Source organism: Bemisia tabaci, chromosome 3 (genome assembly GCF_918797505.1).
Source record: "Bemisia tabaci chromosome 3, PGI_BMITA_v3".
Classification (NCBI taxonomy): Eukaryota; Metazoa; Arthropoda; class Insecta; order Hemiptera; family Aleyrodidae; genus Bemisia; species Bemisia tabaci.
This window is the reverse complement of record NC_092795.1, coordinates 304,332-328,998: the sequence shown is the minus strand read 5'-3', so window position 1 is coordinate 328,998 and position 24,667 is coordinate 304,332. Positions and strand designations below refer to the sequence as shown.

The 24,667-nt window shown below is 36.2% G+C and overlaps 1 protein-coding gene across 1 annotated transcript; it reads left to right on the top strand.

The window, feature by feature from the left end:
* Positions 1-5,389: 5,389 nt before the first annotated feature.
* LOC109040462 (protein ABHD18) lies at positions 5,390-21,899 on the top strand. The gene is made up of 11 exons (XM_019056419.2): positions 5,390-5,705; positions 6,667-6,751; positions 8,413-8,595; positions 9,445-9,557; positions 10,298-10,436; positions 12,012-12,101; positions 13,466-13,567; positions 13,894-14,212; positions 15,222-15,465; positions 16,105-16,230; positions 18,958-21,899. The coding sequence occupies exons 1-10, from the start codon at positions 5,614-5,616 to the stop codon at positions 16,157-16,159; spliced, it is 1,422 nt and encodes a 473-aa protein (XP_018911964.2). The 5' UTR covers positions 5,390-5,613; the 3' UTR covers positions 16,160-16,230; positions 18,958-21,899.
* Positions 21,900-24,667: the final 2,768 nt, after the last annotated feature.

Below are 24,667 nucleotides of genomic sequence, written 5' to 3'. Positions count from 1 at the left end.
GGGGGCCAGGCTCATTCTGCCGTGCTAAGGAAAAACGCCGTGTGAACCTTCAGGCGTAGCCAAATATCCTTTGATAAAACACGAATTTCCTGGTAAATTTGTGACTATTTTTCTTCCAATTTTTCAGATAATTTCGTTCGCAATTTCAACTAAAATTCCTTAAAATTTCAAGAAAAACATTCATAATGTTCCGCAAAGATAAACATTTTATCGAAGGGAATTTGGCAACTCTCGAATGTTCATACGGCATTCTGCCTTAGCACGGCAGCATTCTTCTCCCTAGCTTCGCCACATTGGCCTCGACAAAACACTCAATTCGGGAGCAGATATGAACATTTTTTCTTAAAACTTTTATGGACTTTAGATTTAATTATGAATAAAAATTTAAAAAACTTTCCAATGAATAAATTCACGAATTCTCCGGGTAATTATATATCAAGAAAAATGTTGGAACGTTCATATGTTCATAGAGCTTCATTCCTCAGTATGGTCATATAGGTTTGTATAAACTCAACGGACAAAGTAACATTTGACAACAGCCATGATTTTACGTGCATTGTGAGGACTCTGACACATGGAATCAGATGCAAACACTAATATTTCAATATTGACGCTTTGTCGTCAAAACGGTGCTCTCCATACTATTCCCAGAACCATAAAATTTGATGGACTATTTCGTATACCAGGGACTTTTTCATAGTTTCAAGACTTAATAAAACAAATTCAGACTTGCATTTTTTTATTATTCAAGATGAACTTGATGACTTGTGATATCAATTGAAAATTATGTAAAATTACAATGATAATATGATTGCAAAGATATTTTAAATATTTTGTACAATAGTGCGTTTTATTGATACTCGAGTGTCGGTATTTTTTTTTAGGAATAAAAGCAGATTTTACGGAAATTATCTCTTCCTTTTGAAGACAAACTTAACTTTAATTTTCTGGAGAGGTTTAAGTTAAGAGTAAAGGCGATGCTACTCCGGTCAAGTCATTCCACAGATATGGCCATGATTATTCAATAAATGAATCAGTGAGTTCGAAATCACGCCAACTCGAAAAAATTAAAATGTTTAGGAAAGACAAAAAACTGCGCAGCAGGCGAAGAAGTTACTTTCAGGAAAAGCTTTCACGTGCAAAAGGACAAGTACTTGTAGACAGTGTACAGGACTAAGTTGTAATTATTGCGCCATGTCTAATGGCAGATAATTTTTGGCGTTTACAAGTTGCAGAGTTGGTATGTTTTTGTTCTCACTGACTTTCAGATATAGATTTTTCATGGTTGGCTATGAAAACTTTATATTTTTTGACTTGTAACCCTTGAATATTTTTATAACTTGTTGGTATAAGGTATATTGAACCGAAAAAAAGAAAACCACGATATCGGATGGCCACCCGTTTTTTTTTTAAAGGCCTACAATCAGTATCTCAAATAAAATACTACATATTTTCTCTTTTCAGTGCTTTATCTAACAAATATTTTATTTGATGGCACTAAGTACTCTAGTAAAGTGTTTTCTGAGCTACCGTGGCCCTGAAAACGTCCACCGCTCCCTCCGTCCCCCCTTCCCTCAAATGAGTCAAATGATAAAGAAAGGCCCAATATTATGTAGAACGTGTTTCTTCATCGTCGCCCTTTCCCCGTCGCTGTTGCGAGCATTTCCGATTGGATAATTCCTACATTTCCTTTTGCGTGCAGTATAAGGGCTACGAAACCGTAAAAAATGAGAATCGGAAAAAAAAACCCCGAGTTGGTGTGTTTTTGAACTTTCTGATTAAAATGTATTAGAATTCTCATTACCTACTCCCTATGAACATCAAAAATAACGTATTATTATCAGTTTAAAAAAATGCCAAACTCAGAGAGAAAAAAATAAAAATAAAACCATAAGGACATCGAGTAAAAAAAGATATTACCTATGACAGTTTTACTTTCAGCGATTCTTTTTCCATTTTACTTACTCTGCTTTTCTTAAAATAAGGGGAATGGGTTTCTCCTATACCGGCGCTTTCTTTGGGCCGCCGTCGATGATTTTTTTCAATGTTACGCAGTTGCGGTGACCCGCACTGCAAATTTCTCACAAATTCGGAAATAAATAAGACCGTAAGTTCATATTGTTTCTCTGAAGAGGATAAGGGGTCTAGGAAAGGGTTCTGCTATCTATCGGGCAGCTTTGGTACCGATCCAACTTTAGTTCCCTCGTCGATGCGATTCAAGAGCGCGCCACTCGATTGTGTCAGATGGACTTGGAACGCAAGCACATTTCTACTCAGCGACGTCGTGCGCTTCTATATAATACTCTATACTTACTATCTATTTAAATAAAATCTATTTAAATAAAAGAGGCTATCTCTGGTACTTGCGATTAACGGGCCGATTCTCTCGAATTTTTTTTTTTGAGTATAGCGAAGCGTCTCTTCAAGCTTTTGAAATTCCTCGATTTTTTTTTTTTTTAAAGAGAGTTTTTGTTTACGTATTGACCCTGCATTCCTGTTATTTCTGTTTGCGGCACAGCAATGTGCTGAGCTTGAACATGATTCGTAAATCAACTGTCATGTCTGAGAGATGTCTTCGAAGTATGAAGGAAGAATTGAATTGGTATACAGGTACTCTTTTGTTTCAGACCTTTGTAGGGAAGCACACCGCACAATGCAACGAGCCTTTCAGAGAAGTAGGACATCTATTGTTTAACTAAATCTGCAAATTTTGATGTAAATTTTCTCACATTATAAGGTGAATGGGATGCTTTATGAAGGAAATTTTGGGAGAAAATCAATGAAACTACTTCTAAGATCTAGATATAATCTTATCTCTATTATCAACATCAAGATAAGCGTTTAATGTCGTTTCCACATTTGGCTTGACTACTCTTGTGGACTCGCGCCATCGATGATGGTGAACCCCGTGCGCTGCAGCTGGTGAGGCGGTTAGTGTCTCAAGTCAAAGCGCCTTCACTCTCAGACGCATGCAACACTGCGGACATCAATAGAGCCCGAATAGTTGCATCTAGACGTTACAATTAAATTCGTTTAGAACCCGTCGCACGCGACATTCACTAAAGCATTGATTGTTTCTCTTCCATCTAAATTTAATTCCTGCAGCGTGCCGATGAAGTGAACTATTACTGATTATTATCACAACATTGTCGATTTCCCGAGTCGTGCATTATTGAAAAGTATACTGAAACGTTTCCGGCCCTCGAAATCGCTAAAAGTTAGATATTTGAGCATTATGTGTAGATTGGAGTTATGTGTAGATTGGAGTTATGTGTAGATTGGAGTTATGTGTAGGTTTTAATTATTTGTGTTTGATTTCCGTTTGGAAAAGCTAATTTTGACGTTTTAAGTGTGAAATTTTCACAGAATAATCCTGATGACTCTAACGGAATTTGAAACAAAGACTATATGCGACACGAAATCTGTAGGTAACATCACAAGCTTGATTTTCTAAGTGCGACGATGATATATCAAGAAAGTCTGGTCGGTAAACGCATTGGTGAAAATATCATTATGTTCTGCTCTTTCTCTCCAGAAATGTATGGGCTGCGTTTTGTTTTTCACAAGGGTGTTATTTTCTCTCTCACAACTTTTCGGTTATGATGGGGATTTGATTTTGGAGGTCTATCCTCCAGGGCCGGATTTACCTACTTGCGCCCATGGGCCGCCTGTATTTTGCCGCCCCTTCTCATTCGTTTCGAAACATCGATACAAACTATCAAGTGAACGTGCCGGAGAAGGAGGCGTGCATAAGACGCGTTTACTCATGTTGGGCACATTTTTTGTGAAAGCCCTGTCAACACTAGCAAAAGTTCACGGAACTTTTCGCGAAAATTAAGTTCCGTAAACTTATCTCCATGTGGACGAGACCTTTCATTTATCAGAAAAGAACGAAAAAATTATGAAAGAATAAACATGAATGTGATTTAATGATGTTAAATTCCGCCACCGCGCCAACCGAACTGTGTTCGGCGCAATGCGTGAAGTATTCCTACAGTGTTGTAGGCGCTATGCGTTTCACGCCGACCGCTGCTGAGCTGACCGCACTACGTTTGACGCAATGCGTGAAGTATCCATGCAGTCTTGTGGGCACTATGAGTTTTACGCCAACCGCTACTGACCGCGCTATACGTTAAACGCATTGCGTGAAATATTCATGGAGTCTTGTAGGCGCTAATATGTGTTTCATGCTGACCGGCGCACCGAGGGCTTCTGCTTTCTATCTGAAGTCCGCGTCATCATTGCTCTCTGCGCTGCGCCACTCCAGGCCAAATTACGTGTTTGGTTTCTCTCTCAACTAGACTAATGAAAGGCGCTGTCTCTTGTATCACCGAAAGACGAACAAATTATAAATTACTATACTTGAACTCTCAGGAAATGAGAGATTTTTCGCCGTTTCTCGTTTGTAATTTTTCTTCTGAATCGGATTTTTTTCTTGATACCTACATTTGAAAAATTACAACATTTGCCGCCCCCTACATTTGCCGCCATGGGCCGCGGCCCATGTGGCCACCCCCTTAATCCGGCCCTGCTATCCTCAGGCCCCGCACATACCTACCTACTTCCGTGGGCCCCGGGACTGGAGGAGCCGGCAAACCTCGCTGTTTTCCTGATATTTTAGTGGGGAGCATATAAGATACCTAATCACATTTTACGGCGAAAAATTCTCGAATTTTTCGATGGAACAATTAATTTACCGATTACAACGAGCGATCGAATGATTCGTCCGCGGAAAAACGATTGCGTTTCAATCCGCCATCGCCGCCGCGCCGCTGCTAAATCAATTTGCTACTGATGATGCTACTGATGCTACATTTGCCACAGCTGCTACAACGCGGAAACAATATTTTCAGAGGGATGAGTAACCACCAGTAACCACCAATAGGAAATTGCTCGTCCATTCGGTATGGCTATACCGATATATATGGACAGGCATCCCTTAAACGAGGGGAAAATAAAATAATGACAATTCGCTATACGGAAAATCTCTGAATTTGCAATTCTCTCGATCTATCGCAAAATCACAGACTACAATGAACGAATAGTTTTTCCGTGGAAAAACCATTGCGTGTAGTATAGGTACATACGGTTTCGATGCTCATATCCATGGAGATACTTCACATCCTCGAAACATTGAATCATTTTTCACCGCGAAAAATCCAGGAAAATTCTTGATTACATAAATCGAGCGCAATATTATTGTCATCAACGGACGAATGATTTTTCCGTGGAAAAACGAGTTTGAAGAAGAAAGATTCTCACTTTCAAAAGATTTCTCATGTCTGAGAAAACGATCAATCATATTTCGCGCGCTTCTTATTCAAGTCGTGCCGTCCTATGACGTCATGCGCAAATGTTCATGCGCAGGAGTGACCTTAGTGGTTGTTTTTATCAAAATGTGAAGTAAACAACATACTACTTGTCCTTATCACTTTCAGTCCTTCCTTACAGTGCTCATTCGATTTCATCTTTTAGTTAACGTACTACAATGTTACTCTCGGGTTTTTTTTTAGTGAAAATTTTTAATGTAAGCTAACTTGAAGAAATTTTATGTTGCTCCTCAGACCATCACCATCATCTTGTAATGTTTGGCACATTTCTTAAAACCACGTCATGCCTCTTAGTCGATTAGATCAAATCTATAGGTCTGTCCTTTTATCAAAGTACTTCGTGGAAGGATGGGGCAAACCAGAGTCTCTTAAAAGGTAAATCATACTCTTTGTTCTCCTTATTATTTCATATACCTGAAGGAAACGTCTCTCGCCATTAACCTTGAGAGTGGATGGTGACTAACTTCGATGAACTGTTGAACAGGAGGCGTTCCTCCCGTAACCGTATGTTTTGGAGTTCCCAAACTTGGGTTTTCAATGTCCGTTTTATTTGACTAGAAATTCTATTGTTGTGAAGTAATTAGTAGCAACTTGTGTAAGAGCATTTCATTATGCATTCAATCCTCCGTTGAAAAAAAGAAGCAGGGACTTTATCAGCTGAAAATGTGATTTTGACAATGTAATGATGAGTTCTGGTGATACGTTCATACTCGCATTCAGGCAGCATCACTAAGAAGTGTTAATGTTAAGAAAGTTTGACTTGCGTCTTGTGACGAGCCAACCCAAGGGTCAGAGTGGCGGATTAAGTATCTACCAATGCCTCAGATGGTTCCATAGCATGTGAGCAATCCTACTTTGTCTGCTTAAATTTGCAGCTTCATTATTGCCGAAGGAGTCTTCAGTGATGAACATATTGTGCATGTAGGTATAATCTGGTCAATTGAATAACACAATCCTCAACATCAAAGATAAGAGCTTCCATATTGTGGGTTGACCATAGAAGTCAATCCCTGCCTACTTTTGTATCACAGATGGCACCATTGATAAGTCAAGATTAAACCATTGATATGTAACTAATTTTTAATTGCACTGAAAAGAAATCTCAGGAAGCAGAACGATTTTCATTCATAAAGTTGAATATGGCGGTCTGACTCGGAATTATCTCAAGCTTGCAGAGGTTTTACCAGTGTTGGTTCATATTTTTTTATGTGACTACCGACATAGCAAGTTGCTAGGATAGCTTTGGACTCTTTGTTGTCAAGTCTCTTATTTATTAATTATACTGAGTGCGAGACCCTTTCTATGAAATAATACATGTTGTTAAATTTGCTTTCAGGTTATGCGAGTTTCGGAAAATTGTCTCCAATCGTGAAACCTGTTACAAGTTAGTGGAACCTGACTACCCTGTTACCATTACCAAGGTGAGAAGTACCTTCTGGACCACTTTTGTCATCCTAGACATGTGTCTCAATAAAGGCCTAGATACACACGGCGATCAATCGCCGCAAGTGGAAGACGAAAGCCAATAGAGAGCCTTGATTTCGATATATTGACGTCAATGGATTGAAATCATGGCTCTCCATTGGCTTTCGACTTTCACTTGCGGCGATTAATGGCCGTGTGTATCTAGGCGAATAAAGTGTGAATCTTTACCAGCGAGCACTTGTTCTATTTACTCATTAGATAATTAAAAAAGGAGAAATTGATCTTATTTGTTTAAGAAGACAAGAAATTAATAGAAATTTATAGCAGAAATCGTTTTAATAGAAATTTGGCAAGAAAGTGTGAGAGATCATTGTGAATTCTCTTATCAGGCTAATTCTTCGCCAATTTCCGTATGCTGGGGCAATTAAGTGAAAATTATTGTGGACTAGCTCTCCTGGAGTTTTCTGGATTCTGACATGGTTCATAAGAATGGAACAACTTTTTTGTAAAGCTTTTGATCTAAATACTTATATTTTGGGGTAGGCATTGCACTTGTTTGCAACAAGGATTCATCAAGTTTGTGTTTTTGTCATCTACATGAACAGTACTCAAGATCTCGGAGCCAAACTTTATTCTGGTAAGGTCTGGAAAATTTTCAGCCAAAAATTTCAATAAAGCAGGCACAAAATTCCAAGTTGATAATAATTTTTTCCTTGGTCTCTCTCATATTCCATTGGTATTTTATTGCTCAAATCAAGATTGATCAGTGCAATTACTTGATCAAGTATTTCATAACTTTTCAAGTAATTTAAGGCGAAAGAAGCATTTTCATTGCACCTTTATACATTTAGGGGTGCAAAGTGTTCTAGGCCTTCGCAATTTTCTGCAATGCGCAAGGTTTTCCCAAAAAGCAGGTCAACAAAATGTGCTGATTTGACCTAAGATTGCTAGGGGGGAAAAAAAAAAAAACAAAACCTCTCACAATTAGCCTCTGCAATTTTTAGGGCACATCTGCAATTTGATCGGAACTGCACGGTCGAGAACAATTTGCACCCCTGCATAATATATTTACTGATGAGAAACATAGCCAAGTATATGTGGCAGGCAAATAGTCAAATCAGGCATTTTGTTAAATGCCTAGGCAAATAGTCAAATATTCTTACTTTAACTGGAAGAATGAAAATTTTGCTAACTATAGACAAAATCATTCTCTGGTCATGTGGGAAAAAATTATCTGTAAAAATTTACTTCCTACAATGGCAAATAAATTTTTAACCAGTCCTTAATTACACATTCGTCTCAAAATATGCGGCATTTTATAAAATAAATAGTTTTTACAATTTGGACAGTCGAAGAAATATGAGTTGAATTTTTGAACAGGAAATGCAATGATAGTCTGTGCTTTTATGGATGTTTACTCTCCAAATTTTGGAAATTCGAGAGGACTTTGTGGTTACAAACATAAAAAACGTTGTAAATTCTGAAAATTTGACTATCTGCCTAGGCATTTGATAAAATGCCTGATTTGACTATTTGCCTGCGATCTATATCTCTTTTTTCTGTCCATCTATTGGTGCCTAATACCTAACCAATGTCGAGTGTATGTATGAAATCAAGTTTTTTACTTACTTCCTGTGTTTGAAATGTTTCATTGCAGGAGGAAAGTTGGTCAGATTGCCAAGTCCTTGAAGGATACTTTATTTCTCCTTTGGTCCAGTATTTGCCTGGAATCGTACCACCTGAATCTGAAAAGGCTCATTTTCAACTGATTCTTCCTAAAACATGGAACCGACCAGACTTCAAACCAGTTTGTCTCCATATGGCCGGCACAGGAGATCATGTAAGTGTATATTCATCCGAATGAAGTCAGTATTTAACAACTTCATGCAAGATTGTGTTTAGTGTTTAAATGTTTTCTAAGTCCTTCTCACTCAAAGATCATCCTAAGCTCATTCTAAAAAATTGTTATCGTTGAAAATTTGAAAGTATTTTTCATGAACCAGGCTCCTAAATAGCTCTGTGCAATAATGTTTTAATATTTGTTTTGTTTGGCAACTAACAAGACATGGTCTGAAAATTTGGAGCATTATTAGAGTAAAATTATTTACATTTTTATAGCAACAGAATATGAATTAAATCGTTTCTTAAAAAGTTGTAAAATCATTCAAAAATTACCCAAGCAGAAAAAATTAAGTCTTTCCATTTTTTCTGCCTCTCTCCTTACAAAAAGTAGAAGATAAAGTATTAAAAAAGACTTTAGCAGAAGTCTGAGTGATTCATACTTACCTTCAGCATCTTACAAATAGATGTTCTGCAGTCGGGAACAGAGTGCAGTGTCCCGTAAATGTGTCAAATTCGTATATATTCTACATTATATATTTTATCTTTTAAAGTTTTTTTTTAAGGGTTACCATCATACAATTAAAGATCTATCTACTCCAGTCAGTCACTGCACATCATTGTGAGAACTTGTCCTCTAAAAAGACTGACTTGTGTTGTTAGGTCTTGGTACACATGTTGCACGCATCATTGCCTGTAAGTGCCCTTCGTTGGCAACTCAGAAGCTAGTAATGACAAAGTAAAATTCTAGGAGTATCTTCATACTGTGTCACTACAAAAAAAAAAAATAGAAGCTTTGCTATCAGAAGAAATTGTTTCGTGACGGCTGTTTCACTTTTTTTTCTTTCAGTATTATTGGAGGAGAAGAACAATCCTGGCAAAGCCTCTACTGAAAGAGGCCAATATTGGTTCCATCATCATAGAAAATCCTTTTTATGGTCTCAGGAAACCAAAAGAACAGTTGTACGTATTTTTATTGCTATAATTTCTCAAAATTCATGAATCAAATGATATGTTTGTTGGATTTTGTTTTTTTTTCTTCACAAGAAAAATAGGCCCAGGAGTTGATAATATTCCCAGCTTTTGAGGTTGAGCACCCTCTAAGAAAAGTGATGACTTTTTTTTTCTTCCACCGAAGATTCAATTCTATTGTTTTTTAAAAACAGTTTTGTATGATTTTGCGATATGGGCGAGGGACAAAATCATAGTCTCACGGCAATATAATAACTTTTTATTTTTTAATATCAGCTTTCCAAGAATGCTTTTCTGAAAGATTATCGACCCCTGAACAGGCTAAACAATGGTGAGAAATCGGAAAACATTCAAAATCAGAGTTAAAAATGTCTCCAACCCAAATTTTGTATGTGGCTGCCATTAGTTTGCTGTCAATTCTCTGACATCAGCTTACTTTCATCAAAAGTAGGTGATGTCAATTAATCGGTTTTGGCACAAGGAGCCCAATGTTGCAGATATCTTGTTGAAGTTTGGATAGTATATAATCTAAGAAAATCTGCATAGTAGCCTCTCATTCCCATGCTCTATGTCAAGTAATTATTTTTTGAAATGATTAAAGCAAAAGTTAAAATAATAACTGTTTCCTTGTTTAAAATGTATAATTTTTACCAATATGTGCGTATTGTTTTTTCTTTTTCGTGTTTATTTTGCTAATTTGTTTGTTTGTTTTTTTTTTTTGTATTTTACAGACGTTCCATTCTTCGAAATGTTTCTGACATCTTTGTGATGGGAGGTTGTTTAATTTTAGAGTCATTAGTTTTATTTCATTGGTGCCAAAATATGGGCCTAGGACCTTTAGGTGTTACTGGCTTGTCAATGGGAGGTCATGTAAGTTATTATGTCCTTATTTTATTGATTTGAGTTCCAATTAAACTTAAGCTGCTCCTTAGATTATTTCAAAACTTTGATCGAACTGTTAGAGCCTGGAACGCATTGTCAAGCTTGTATTGATTAAGTTTACGCTCTTTCAGAGTGTGATAGAAGATCAGCTGTCCTCAGTTTAGCATTGCAAGAAAATTCAGGAATTAAGGGGGCAAATCTTCTGCCCTGCTCTAAAAAAGTGTAAAATTACTTGGTGTGGATTTTGGTTGGCCCACAAAGAATCCACCATCATTTATTATCTAATTCTTAGGATCAAATCAACAAAAATCTTTATTTTAGTTTCTATCCATCACCAACTGAGAAATTCTTAAAACAGCATGGTAGACTGTAGAGACAGATATCTATGTATCGATGTCCAAAGTTTAAAACCTTGTATCTCTGTTTACAACGTTGCAGACTTCATGTCATACTTTAGTGTCTCTTTGGAAAACCAGGCAACACAATTTCTTCAAAACTTCCTTGGTTTTTGCCCTCTGTCAGCAGAATATATTCTGCATAAATTTCAAGCTCCTAAGTGGGCAAGCTCTTGGCAAAGAAATAAAATAGGAGTTGAAATTTCGAAACATGGCAATGAAGATTTGTGGTTTTGTACTTTGACCATCTACATGGAGCCCTCTTTTTCTTTCATACTATTAAATAAATGATGTGTACCACACACAATTTTAAGAGGAGGGGCGGAAAAAAAAATCCTGTGATTATTACACTGTGTGCCCTATACATTGACTCAGATCAATGTCAGTTCAACACATTTTAAACTAATTTCCTGTGATCAAGAACTAAAACACAGGCTGAGAGGCACCAAAAGGACGAAGGAATGGGAAAATCTCTTGTTAAATCTGTTGTTGACTGCACTGACTTGTACATACTCATTAAGGTACTGATGCATTGTGTCCGTGGCATTGGATTCCTTGCTCAACTCTTACAAATCTTGGCTACTCCTGGCATCCAAGATCTTGGACTCCATGCTCACTTTAATGAGGAATTGTTTTCTCGAAAAATCAAAGTGAGCATAGTTCCAAAATCGTGGGGTTCAGATATTTGCTAACATTAAACAATCATGGAGTCCAAAAATTTATCAAGACAAGTTTGGTAAAGTAATGATGAAAAAATGTATTAATAAAGAAAATTGTGCAGTGGTTAGGTCAGTTTACGTTAGGTAAGGTTAAGTTAGGTAAGAAAAGTATGTAATTTCCTATTATGATGATGAATGAATGGACATTGAAATTGAGGAGGGTCCCCTCGCTATTGGACTTTATGCTCAAGCGAAGAAGTGAAAAGTTCAACAATGAGCATGGAGTCCAATATCTTGAACGCGATGCTACGTAATTCACACGAACAATGTAAAAGAATGTTTTTAGAATGTTTTTGGAGGTCAAAGCTTTTGAAACATCATTAAACACAGGAGATCAATTACCTTAACAGGCAATTTTTCACGAACACTGATTTCTCATTTTTCACTAAAGCTTATTAATGAACCTGAATATGTAATCATCAAAAATTTGTTTGTTTTTTCTCATGCAGATGGCTTCCTTAGCTGCAACCACATGGCCAAAACCCATCGTGTTAGTACCATGTCTTTCTTGGTCAACTGCATCTGGTGTTTTCACTGAGGTAGTATTATTGCATTTCCCTTTACATTTTGATGGCAAAACTGCAGGATAGTGCAACTCAGTTGACGCCATTGCAGACTTCCTGTCTTACTTTCTTTTTTTATTGGGAAAATACTCAACATCATTTATTGAAAATTTCCCCGATTTTTCTCTTCTGTGTGAAAAATATTCTGTAAAATTTTCAAATGGATAGCATTGGTTTTTTCTCCCTTGAAAAAATAAAATGGGATTGGAGATTTCAAACCACAGCAAATAAGATATAGATAAAAATACACCATGGCAGCTTGAGAACAAAAATAACAATAGACAGGAAAAGGGAGGGACAACGCTAAAAAAACACACAATAATTAAAAATTACGGGACGTTTTGACCAGTCTCCTGGTCATTTTCAACCGCCCATAAATAATTGAAACATTTTTAAAACAAAAGCTAAGAACAATGTTACTGGTCCCTGGTCATTGCGGCTAGAAGACAAGACAAAAATGATACGCATGCAACAACAAACGCGTCGCAAGATTGCAAATTAGATACGCGTTCCTGTAATTTCATTGTCAATTTATAAGTATTCTAGCATGAGATAATGCTGTTAGCACTCAGGAATCCAAGTTTCTGCTTTTTAGCATGAAATCTTGGTTTAAATGGGGGAAAAACCCAGAGAATGAAATTGAACAGACACTAGAAGAATTTCATGTCCATAGGATAACAGTCTGTGACTATTGGAGTATTTGCACAAGAAGATTTCACTGGCTTCAGAAATTTGGAGTGTATATTGCTGTGCTAAGGAATATATGTGTCTTACCTTTTTAGACTTTATGACTTCGTTTCATGGTGAAAGTCCCAAACCATGTGGCGCTATCTGTTATGATGCTGTTTGCTTGTTGAATTTTATTTTCTCCAAAGAAAACTAACGAATGTTGTCCCTCAGAATTTTCACCAATATCCTTTAACCTCTATAGAAGGTTCTGTAAAACTTTTGGGCTTCAACAATCATGGTATTTTTGAAAAATAAAATGGAACCACAGGAGCAACAATTTGGAAACATCGCAGTCAAGTTACATTTTTTGAAATTTACACCATCAAACTGCACCCACTCACTCTATAGAAAAAAGTACCTTAATTTTTTATATATAATTTTAATGTCCCCCCAGAATAGTGCAGACCCAGCTCTTTTTCATTACCTATCTTGTTATTCAACTTATGCAATGAATCTCGGACTCATTGTCCAGTTGAAACATAAAACTTGCAATGCATATTCATTGAAAAATGTCGGCCAGTTAATTTTTTCCCCTTTCTTTTGTCCTCTGTGGGGTATGCATGTCTTAATCTTATTTTATCTTTTACCCTCATAACCTTTTTGCGTTGCAGGGTGTACTCAGTAATGCGATCTGTTGGGATTTACTGGAAACTCAATATCAAGAAAATGAATCTCTAAGAATAGAAGTACAGAAAATGTTGTCTTGCATTGATGTAAGTTATATTGGCTCCTTTCCAGCCGTTTTTCTCTCCTTTTTTTATCTCTCTCTTGAAAACATAAGATATTTGCCTAATGACAGATCCTAAAAGATGATGAAATAATGTCTGTATTTGGTCACTGTTGTTTATTTTTGCTGTGCAAAAGTAACATTAATTTCATAGAATTTACATTGACTTTAATTAACCTGTTGCAAACTTCAACAAATAATGCAAAACTATTGGCCCATTCATTAAATTGAAATGACTTTCCTTAACTTACAAGTGGTAATCCATGGTAGCATTCCAGAAGTATTTATAATAATTTTTCCTTCTGTTTACAGCCCAATTTCATAGCTGGTCAAATATTTGCGAAACAGTACAATGAAAATTTAATACATAGCGATCATCCTATGAGCACCGTAGACCCTGTCAGTGACTTCAAAGTAACCACTAATCTGATCAAAGATAGTGACCTGGAAGCTGCAAGTATTGGTCTATCACTGAGCAAGCCAGAGTTGGCCTCAAAGGTGAAACCATCGGGGCTTAGTCAATATCTCAAACTGCAGGACATGAAAATTTTGAATACTGATGAGTATTTGAAAGTACTCAAGTCTGTCACTGATAAATTAGCAGTGTTATCTGATTGGAAATCAGGGAAAGGTATCTCACCTTTAATTTTACTTGGCTAATTAATCAGCAAAAATTATAATTCAGCAAATAAAATGAGACGCATGATAAGTTATAAAACTGAGCGCAAAAGGTATAGATTTCCTATTAGTCAGTCAGAATTCTGCAAAATTTTCATGAAATTAGTTGATAATTATACTTAGTTTTACAGTTACCTGATTGCATGCGCCTGAGTATCAGCAAAAAATGTATTAAATATTTTCATCCCTTGAACAAAATGTATGTAGACTGCGCTGTTTCAGTATCTAAATAAACATTTTAATTTTTCATAAGAGAAAAATAGCATGAGTTAGTCTGAAAAGTTCAGAGTCTTTTCTCAAAAGATAAGTCACTAGAAACTTAAGGAAAATTTATGAGACACTTCTTGCATAACAAATGAAATGTCAAAAGAAATACTGGATCAGCGCAATCAAGATACATTTTTTTGTTCAGTGGGATGACATTATGCTCTCCTAAACTTGGACGCCAATATTCATTGGTATACTAAGAACTAAGTTTTATCATGTTTGAAGACACTGTGTCGAATATCTATAAGTAGTGCTACATTTTTTATGCATAAATTAAATTTATGATCAGAATTGAGTTTTTGTCAAAAATACGTCGACCTAAAGGAAATCTTCAGTAAATGGTCTCGTCCATTGACACCACTTTCATAGGTGATTATTCATGAGTTTCAAGTGGGTTATTTTTAGAAGAATTTATCCACAAAAAGTAGATTAATGTCTCAAGAGTTCACCATTGATTTTTAAAGTTACTTATTTAGGACGAAAATAAAGAAAAAAAAAGTATGACTGAAAAAAATTCACAGATCGATATCAATTGATGACTTTTTTTACTGTACTTTTGATTTGACTTAATTTTTGCACTCTAGACAGTTTCAAAAAGGAAATGAGAAAAAGCTATCTTCTCAGGGATTAAAATTTATTCTTGATCAATAGATGGAAGTATTGGGACTCAATTCGAACAATTTTGTCCATAATAGGAATGAGCGAGGAACAAAAAGAAGCCCTGCAGTTCATGCGCGGGATTATGGATGAATTCACTCATCTGACTCAGTTCAGCACTCCTGTAGATACATCTTTAATAACAGCAGTATGTGCTATTGATGACGGCTATGTACCTCGAGATGGTGTAATGGACCTGAAAGATATCTGGCCGGAAGCTAAAATTGTTTATGTGAATGCTGGCCATGTTTCAGCTTTCGTTTTGCATCAAAAAACTTTCAGGTAAAAAAAAAAAGGGGGGGAATCATGCTGAGCTAGGCTCAATTTTTCCTGGAGGATTTTTTTAGTTTTAATCTTCATAAATGTTCAAAAAGCGAGTTGATGTAAGTATCTGCGAATTGCACTTAAACCATTACCTATGTTTGACAAGAAAGCAAGGTGAAATAGACGCAAAGTGCGACAATACATATCTCCATTGCGGTTTCTTAAAATTTCTGCTCCTGTACTATTTTGCAGAAGAGAAACAAGCCAAAGCTTGGAAATACAGAATATTCTACTAACAGAGAGGAAAAATCAAGGAATTTTCCAAGAAATTATGTTGAAAAATTTTCCAAAGAAAAAATGAAGTATGACAGATACTCTGCAATATGTAGTTAAACAGCTTGTTTAGGAGCTAGTTTCAGTCATTTTGGGCGCGTGAACTGTGTTTTGTGTAAAATTTTGGTTATAAAACATTAAGAGGTATCAGAATGCTTAAAGTTATACTTTGTCTACTGGTCCATTATGTTAAAACATACCAGTCAAAGCAATATCATCATTTGTACTTAAATAATTCATACCTGTTTGCAATACATATTAACATAATTTCCAAACTTGGAACTCCTTTATTATTCATTAAGAATATTTTCTTTATTTTCATAGGCAAGCAATCATTGATGCCTACGAGAAAGCGAGAATTAAGTACCATTCAAGCTGACAAGGAGATTCATGGCATTCAGAATTTGCTTAGTGAAAAATATTTCCTCAGTCTTAGGAAAATTGTACAAGGTAAGACTTTTGTTTTTCTCATTTTACATTGAGATGGAACATTTTATCCTGAGATTTGCAATTTCCAACGCCTCTGTTGAACCCATTGTTTTATTGATATGAAGGAACCAAATCTATCACTTTTTCAACGATCAAATTCTTACTTTTCAACCTTTGATGTTGTATAAGTATTTTTATCTCCCGCAAAATCCAAATTTTAATGTTTTTAATTTTTTAAAGTCTGTTAAAGTTTTCTTTGATGCAATTTTTAAACTAAAAGTGTGTTAAAGAAAGACACGTGTAAAATAATATCAGCAAAGCTCTCAACTTTTTTTTTGTCTCATTAAATAACACCAAAAATCTTAAATTCAAGCTTTTATCAGCAAAGACCAAGATCATCTTGTTGTATTTCTTTGATCTGCATAGAAGTTACATAGTTTTAGAATTTAAACGGAATTGTAATAAGTACTTGTGCCTTTATGAGCACTCTGGCAAGAACTTTTTTGGAATCTTGCTCATTCATGTTAAGAAGGATTTTTTCAGCCTCCTTTTAGAGCTGCAAAATGATGTAACGGACTACATTTTGCAATAAGGAACTACTGTATCTAGCCCATTTAAGAAACAGTGTGTGTTCTAGTAGTTTTCCTATGCAGGTAGGTGCTTCTATGGATGAACCATTAACCCTCTACTGCATGGAATTTTCTTGCGATGCCGATTTTGATGAAAAAAATATATGTTATAGTAAAAGAAAATTAAAAAGACACGTCTTTGAGCTTTTTTCCAAATTTTAATTTTTCTTTAACTTTTGAAGCTTAAAAAAGCTCGTTGCCATACGGCAACAACATACAGTAACTTTTTTGCCAGAGTGTCCACTTGTTTCCATATGGCAACAACATGCAGGACAGGAGTGGAATAGTGATGCCAGGGCATAACTCTTGTGCGGGATTTTTGAGGAAAAAAGCTAAGAAAATAAGTTTTCTTGATTCTTATAACATTACCAAATTCAAAAAGCGTCTAATGATTAATTGTAATCTCTATTTTTGGATAGCAAGACACATTATTGCGTCGGAGTCAGTATGGTGTTGTCATATGGCAACAGGCAAAATTATGGGCCAGAAGTGAGCCGGTATGTTGTTGCCATATGGAAACTCGCCGTTTTTGAGCCAAAAATAATATTTAAATACTTTTTATTATCATCGGACCAGGAAATTTTCAATTTAGACCGTACAGGTCATAACTGGGATTTTTTTCCCGTCTCTAAAGGCAAGCCAAGTCATTCAAAACATCCTTCAAAGTTAGGCTCCTCAAGACTCCTCCTCAAAAATGGTCCCGTTGGAAAAACAGGATTATTTAGTTGAGTTGGCAGCTCCAGTTCCCCCACCACAATTTTTTTTAGGTTGGTAATGCGGTTGAGTTCCCTATAATCCACACGGGGTACCAATATGAGCATTCCTGAATTTACTACGAATTAAATAATTACTGTTGCCATATGGCAACGCGATGCAGTAAAGGGTTAATAATAGTTGCTTATTGCAAAATGAAGTTTAAATGCACCAAAGTGTACAAAATTGAAAAGAGCAATGGGCCATGTTTCTCCATGTTTTATTCCAAAAAGATGAGGTCATCTCCAACTTCCAATCTCATGCTAAGAATGTGAGCTTTAGTGGAATAATACCATAAGAAATAATGCAACTGACTTACAGAAACACACATAGTTTAATGACAAAAACTGCAATGACAAATATCAAACATAACAGACTGAAGATGTCTTGAAAGACTCAAAAGAGATGATAAGGTAGGAAATGAATGAAACAAGGAAAATCCTAAAACCACTTAAGCCTCGACTCTAATACATGCCGAAAAGATGCTCAAAACTGCATTTCTACGGTAATGGTGACGGTGATTCAACAGGCCTCAATTAAAATTTAGAATCAGGAAGGTAATATACTTAGTCAGTGCCGAGAAAAAACGCTGCATGAACCTTCGTAGGTTGCCGAATTTACTCTCAGAAAATATTTATTTTTGAGGAAAGTTATGAGTATTTTTCATTGAAATTTTTAGAGACTTAGGATCAAGTTACGAACGAAATTCTCGAAAAAAATTGAAAGAAAAATGCTCCCAATTTCTCTGAAAAATGTTTGATCTGTCAAAGGAAGTTTGGGAACGTCTGATGATTCATGAAGTGTTTTGTCTTTGCGCAGTAGTACAGGTGTAACTGGCAGCAATCATGATAGTATGAAATTGAAAAGAATTGATGAAGCTTCTTCTACCCTGAAATTTGGCCAAAATTATCTTATTGTATTGATCTTTCTTACTCTGGGTTTGTCAGTGTTATTTTAGGCAAAAAAACCTACAAGTGAATGTGTGCCAGCAAATCACAAAAATTAATGGAGCTCCTGTAAAATTTAATGAAATAGATCAAAATGTCTAATAGAACAGATTCAAGACTAAGTTCTAGCCAATTTTTTACATTTTAAATCATAACGTTAAAGAATTTATATACAAGGAATATTGTGATAATTACATACATCAAGTCACAAAATTTTTATAAATTAAAAGTAAGATAAAGGAATCAATGAGTTTTGAAAATTTAGTGATTTTATACATGTAATTTTAAATCATAACCTTAGCGCTATGCCCCCAGCTTGTTGGTTTATCCTGCAGTCAAAGGTTCAGGATATAATCGGTTCAGTTTTATAAACTTTCAACTGACTGGCTTTATTCAATTCAATTTGTTTACATTCCCAGCACACTAAACTTCTAATCATTCAGAATGGCTGTCATCGAGACTCTGGAATATCCAAATCAATTTGGCAAGTGGGCGTGGCCGTGTAATTGACAAGAGCAGGCCGATTTTCGACTTCGGGTAGTTATTCTGGTTGAAGTTTTCTGTCATTTTGATATTGTTGGCATTTTTTTCATCTAAGATAGCAAAACGTGTTTTCTTGAAGAAAGAATCATCCTCTTAAACATGCAATGCACTGTAATCAACTAATATTTGCATGCAGTTGAGTGTTGTATTTTCTAAAGATACTCATGTATTTTTCGATTTATAGTACTTCCTGGTGCTCTACAATTCTTTACTGCCATTGTTCTACATTAAACCATAACTCTTCGAAAATTTTGCACGTAACATTTTGGATTAAATACCATATTTAGACCCTGTTCACCAGTGGAGCTAAATCTAAGACACTTCTCGGCAACCTGTCCTCTGCCACTCTTTGTGCATAACCATAACATATTAGTTGTTTCTTTAACATTAATGATGGTGCATTTGGTAGCCATGATCTCCCATAGTATCTCTCTAAATGGGATTCCCTAGGGAAATACTGGGTAATCTGCGCCAGAAATCCATCTCTGTTGCTTCTAAAACCTCAAGGATTTCTCATTGATAAACAGTATTTTTCCTTAACTGAATTATCAGGAGTTTTGTTTAGTTTTTCTGTTTACACCAGTGTTTGCAATTTTGAAAAATAGATTTTCTAGCATTACTTTCCTTCTCTAAGCTGATAAAATTTTTCTTATAAATGTTTTCTGTGCCATGACCTGACTAAGTCCCTCTAGTAATATTGAAGTTCAAATTTTCCAAGCTGTTTTTGCAATGGAAGTAAGTACTCACAATTATTAAAATGATCCTCCTGCAGATTTGTTAATTTTGATCAGCATTTAATGATAACCTCAACTGTACCTTTTGGTAAAGCAACTTTTAAACCTCATGCTTTTTTTCCCCTAACTGCTAACCTGTGTTCATATTTAATTTATTCTTGATTGAAAACTACAAAACTTTTCCTTTGTGTTTTTCGCTTAATGTGTATTGTTTTAAAACAGTATGATCAGGGATCAGATATCAAGTAAAAATTTGATATTTCACTTACATGTTCTCTCTTTGAGCTCAAATGGAAATAGATTAGCATTTCTTGGAAAAGTCAAAGATTGAATATCATTGTCAAGGTCCTTGCAAAGCTCCTTAGCAAAGCAGAAGCATACTAATAGGACAAATCAATCAAATGAGATACACTTATTTCTCACAACAATCAATGATTTTCTTTAATACCTTTTACTGCTAATGAAGATATTAATGGTATGGTATCCTTTTAATTTTAATGGAAAATATTAAGTGCTTGGCAAGATCTGGCTGGAGTTAAGTAACAGATGCTCGCAGAGTTTTGACAAATACCTATGTGCAGCAGTGTCGGACTGCCTCTGTTTTGATAAGAACGCTCCCAAAATTGGAAGAAGGCAATCAGCAGGACCATCAGAGAAAGGAAAGGATTGCTTGTAAAAACTCTGAAAAAATATATGCCAAGGCCACTGTCTCGACAGTTGCTGTTTGTCTTCAATTTGATGAAGGGCCTCAACACAGAATTACATCAAACTAACCTTCCATATTACTCAATTCAAGCAAAGTGTACCCATCCACTAAATAGATACTTTGATTTTAAAAATGCTAGATTAAAATGCGTCACTATTGCTTAGTTCTATCCATTTAAAACTCAGGAATGCCTCGTGATAACTTTTCATCGTGCTCCTTTTGCATCCTTTGAAAAATTCGAATCACTGAGTATCTGAGCTACTGCTATTTTCTTCTCTCAGTTTAAGAAATCCCAGGGTAAGAAATCGCACCTTTTTTTCTTCTTTTTTTAAAAAAAAAATGCCTAATATCAGCACATGATGCAGCTCTACCTTGATTAGATTGTAACTTTCATCTAAGTTTCATCCTTTTCATAATGTTTTCCTCATCAAGTTATACGAAAAATAGCTAATTTTGTTGGCCGATCAATGAGGCCAATGTTTAATTGGTATTTCAAATATAAAGTTATCTTGAATTATTCGGACAAAACAGCTCTCTTCCCTCTCCCATAAGTATACAGGAATGAGTACCAAGAATTTTACCAAGTCATACTAATTTTTACCCTTTTCTAGTTTATACCCATTTCTTCCATGTTTTTTTTCTTTATAATTGACACTGCAGTAATGAAGTACAAATTTTAAGTAGATATTTTTTCAACCAATTGGAGTTCTTATCATTTCACTCATTCTTACTCTAGAGAGCATTACGACGGTGAAATTGCAGGAACTCGTGTGCTTCCTTTCATACTTACTTTTTTAATGGAATAATACTGAACGTCCTTTCTTGAAACCTAACCTAATTTTTCCTCTCTTTGTGAAGAATAATCTTTGAAGATGCCAAGCAATAGCTTTGTTTTGCTCTCCTTTGATAACATAAAATGGAAACAAAGTTTGTGAAACATCCCAAACAGGAGGCACAACCCTGCAATTTCACCATCCATTAGTTATTTTTCTTTATGAATCAGTTAGTTTTATCTTGTGCTCCTCTATTAAAACTGAATGTTCTTTTTTCTAGCCTCTGTTCCCTATTTAGTATAAGGAAATAACAGACATTTTTAACAAATGATTGTTAGAACGTGAGTTAACTCCTTTCACTATGCTCTCAGATTTACTGAATCCTTCTTTGTTTTTCAATTTTCTCAAATAATTTTGTTCAATCTTGAATTATTTTTCGATACAATTTATTGTGATATGATTATTCCTAAGGTCTACTCCTCGAATTTATTTATGAATTGTTTTAAATACCTATGCATGTGTACAAATAGTTCATTACAATCTTTGTCTGTTGTAGTGTCACTATGTATGGAACATTAAATGCAATGTGATAAATCGTTAAATAAGTTCCATGAATTCCCTTGTTCCTCTTCTTTCATTTCAAGTAGTTGGTTTGTATTATTTTGGGAACAGATTAGTAAACAATAACTCAAGAATTAACAGTAAATAAGCTGAATTAAAATCAACAGGAGCTCAATTTTAAGGAGAGAAAAAAAAACTGACTACATTCCTCCATAGGCCGTGTCTCCACGGGACGTTTTCATGGGATTTGTCCCAAGTTCGAATCGCAGGAATGAAACTTCTGGGATTTTTCCCAGTTACCGTCTCCACGGGACGGAGCTCATACAGTCCTGCGACTAGGTTGCGCGGGAAGATACATTAGTTAAAGTCGAGTATTTAACTGGGATTAAAATAATAATTGCACTCAAATGACAATTAGACACATTTTTTAACTAAACAAACATTAACAATGTAGTAATGAATAAAATATCGCACGATTCGTTTTCACTTCTTCTTCTTCTCTCAGTGGATCCTAGGGGTACAAGTACCATACTTGGTACTGGGAAAAATATTGATTAACTCAATATTTTTCCCAACTTCGTAAGTGGGATTTTTCCCTGGGACAAATCTCGTGAAAAGGCTCGTGGAGACAAGGCCTTATTGTCAGTAGAAGGGTAATATTTCTTGAGTATAGCAAGAATAAGATGATTTTTCACACTCCGTCAGCATTTTGAATATTTTCTCGAACTGTTAAAAATATGGCAGAAATGCCGAGATTCGCGTTTTCGGCACTAAGAATTGACACTCCATCACGAGTTACGTATTTTTGCAATCAAGGCCGGATTTAGGGGGTGGCCACGTGTTGTAATTTTTTCAAATGTAGGTGTCAAGAAAAATATCTGATTCAGAAAAAAAATTACAAACGAGAAAAGGCGAAAAAATCTCTCATTTCCTGAGAGTTAAAGTTTAGTAATTTATAATTTGCTCATCTTTCGGTGATACAAGAGACAGCGCCTTTTATTAGTCGAGTTGAGAGAGAAACCAATTACGAAATTTGGCCTGAAGCGGCGCGGCGCAGAGAGCGATGATGAAGGACGAGGACTTGAGATGGAAAGGAGAAGCCCTCGGCGCGCCGGTCAGCATGAAACACATATTAGCGCCTACAAGACTCCATGAAAACTTCACGCATTGCATTAAATGTAGTGTCAGCAGCGCTCAGCGGTCGGCTTGAAACGCATAGCGCTTACAAGACTGTAGGGATACTTCACGCATTGCGCCAAACACAGTGCGGTTGGCGTGGTGGCGGAAATTAAAATCATTAAACCACATTCATGTTTATTCTTTCATCATTGTTTCGTTCTTTTGTTGTAAATGATAGGCCTCGTCCACACAGAGATAGGTTTACCTACGGAACTCAATTTTCGCACGAAGTTCCGTTAACTTTTGCTAGTGTTGAAAGGGCTTTCACAAAAAATGTGCCCAACACGAGTAAAAGCGTCTTATGCACCCCTCAGGGGTCCTCCGGCACGTTCATACATAGGGTGTCCCAAAACAACTGAGACCAAGTCTGTAATTCAAAAAGTATGATAGATATCGAAATGCGGTTTGTGAGAGATTGTAGCCCATACTATTAGCTATCAAATCTCAAAATTTGAGCTTATTCGGATGAAAACTCGCCGAGTTATAACATTCGGGGACGAGTCGAACAGAACCCTCCACTATTTTCGAGTGATATTTTTCATTTCGCGAACTGTTCGTGAGAGGCGCTGCAGATCGCGACGCTATGGATCAGGTGGAGGGATGAAGTGGTCACTGTTCTGGATGCAGGTTTTATCCTATTAACATGTGTTTTCATTGCAATCGTCCGCGGGAAAGCTTTGTGCAGCCGAAACCGTCAAGCGTAACCAAGTGTTTTCTCGCGAAGCGCAATGAGTTCGCCCGCTGAGTTGAAACAAGCTGCCGACTCTCGACCCTCGGAAAAGCATTTATACCAACGAAGAATGGTACTTTTCCAAGTCGATTTAGTCCATAAGCAACTGTCATCTCATTTAAAGTATCGAAGGCAGAAAGGCCGCGGCGAACGGAATAGCGAATGGCATAACGTTGTTCTTGTTTCAACTCAGCGGGCAAACTCATTGCGCTTCGCGAGAAAACACTCGGTTACTGTCACTCAGGCTAACTTTGTGCGATAGGGTCTAACTTTGTGCAAATGTAAATTTCACTTAAGTACCAACTGTTACATATAGGAGGGAAAGGAAGCTATGGGCTGCCATAGAAAAATAATAGGTTGGCAATGCTCTTTGAGAAAAAGAAGAAATAAAGCAAAATAAGTGAAATTCCCATTTGCACAAAGTTAGACCCTTTCGCACAAAGTTAGCCTGAGTGACAGTACGCTTGACGGTTTCGGCTGCACAAAGCTTTCCCGCGGACGATTGCAATGAAAACACATGTTAATAGGATAAAACCTGCATCCAGAACAGTGACCACTTCATCCCTCCACCTGATCCATAGCGTCGCGATCTGCAGCGCCACTCACGAACAGTTCGCGCGAAGTGAAAAATATCACTCGAAAATAGTGGAGGGTTCTGTTCGACTCGTCCCCGAAAAAATGTTATAACTCGGTGAGTTTTCATCCGAATAAGCTCAAATTTTGAGATTTGATAGCTAATAGTATGGGCTACAATCTCTCACAAACCGCATTTCGGTATCTATCATACTTTCCGAATTACAGACTTGGTCTCAGTTGTTTTGGGACACCCTATGTATGATGGTTTGTATCTATGTTTCAAAACGATGAGAAAGGCCGGCAAAATACAGGCGGCCCATGGGCGGC

Bases quoted from the DNA above. Each gene is read 5' to 3' on its own strand.
- LOC109040462 (XM_019056419.2), top strand. From the start codon at position 5,614: ATGCCTCTTAGTCGATTAGATCAAATCTATAGGTCTGTCCTTTTATCA. The intron at 9,558-10,297 runs GTACGTATTTTT...TGTATTTTACAG, and splicing joins AGGAAACCAAAAGAACAGTT to ACGTTCCATTCTTCGAAATG. The intron at 13,568-13,893 runs GTAAGTTATATT...TTCTGTTTACAG, and splicing joins AAATGTTGTCTTGCATTGAT to CCCAATTTCATAGCTGGTCA.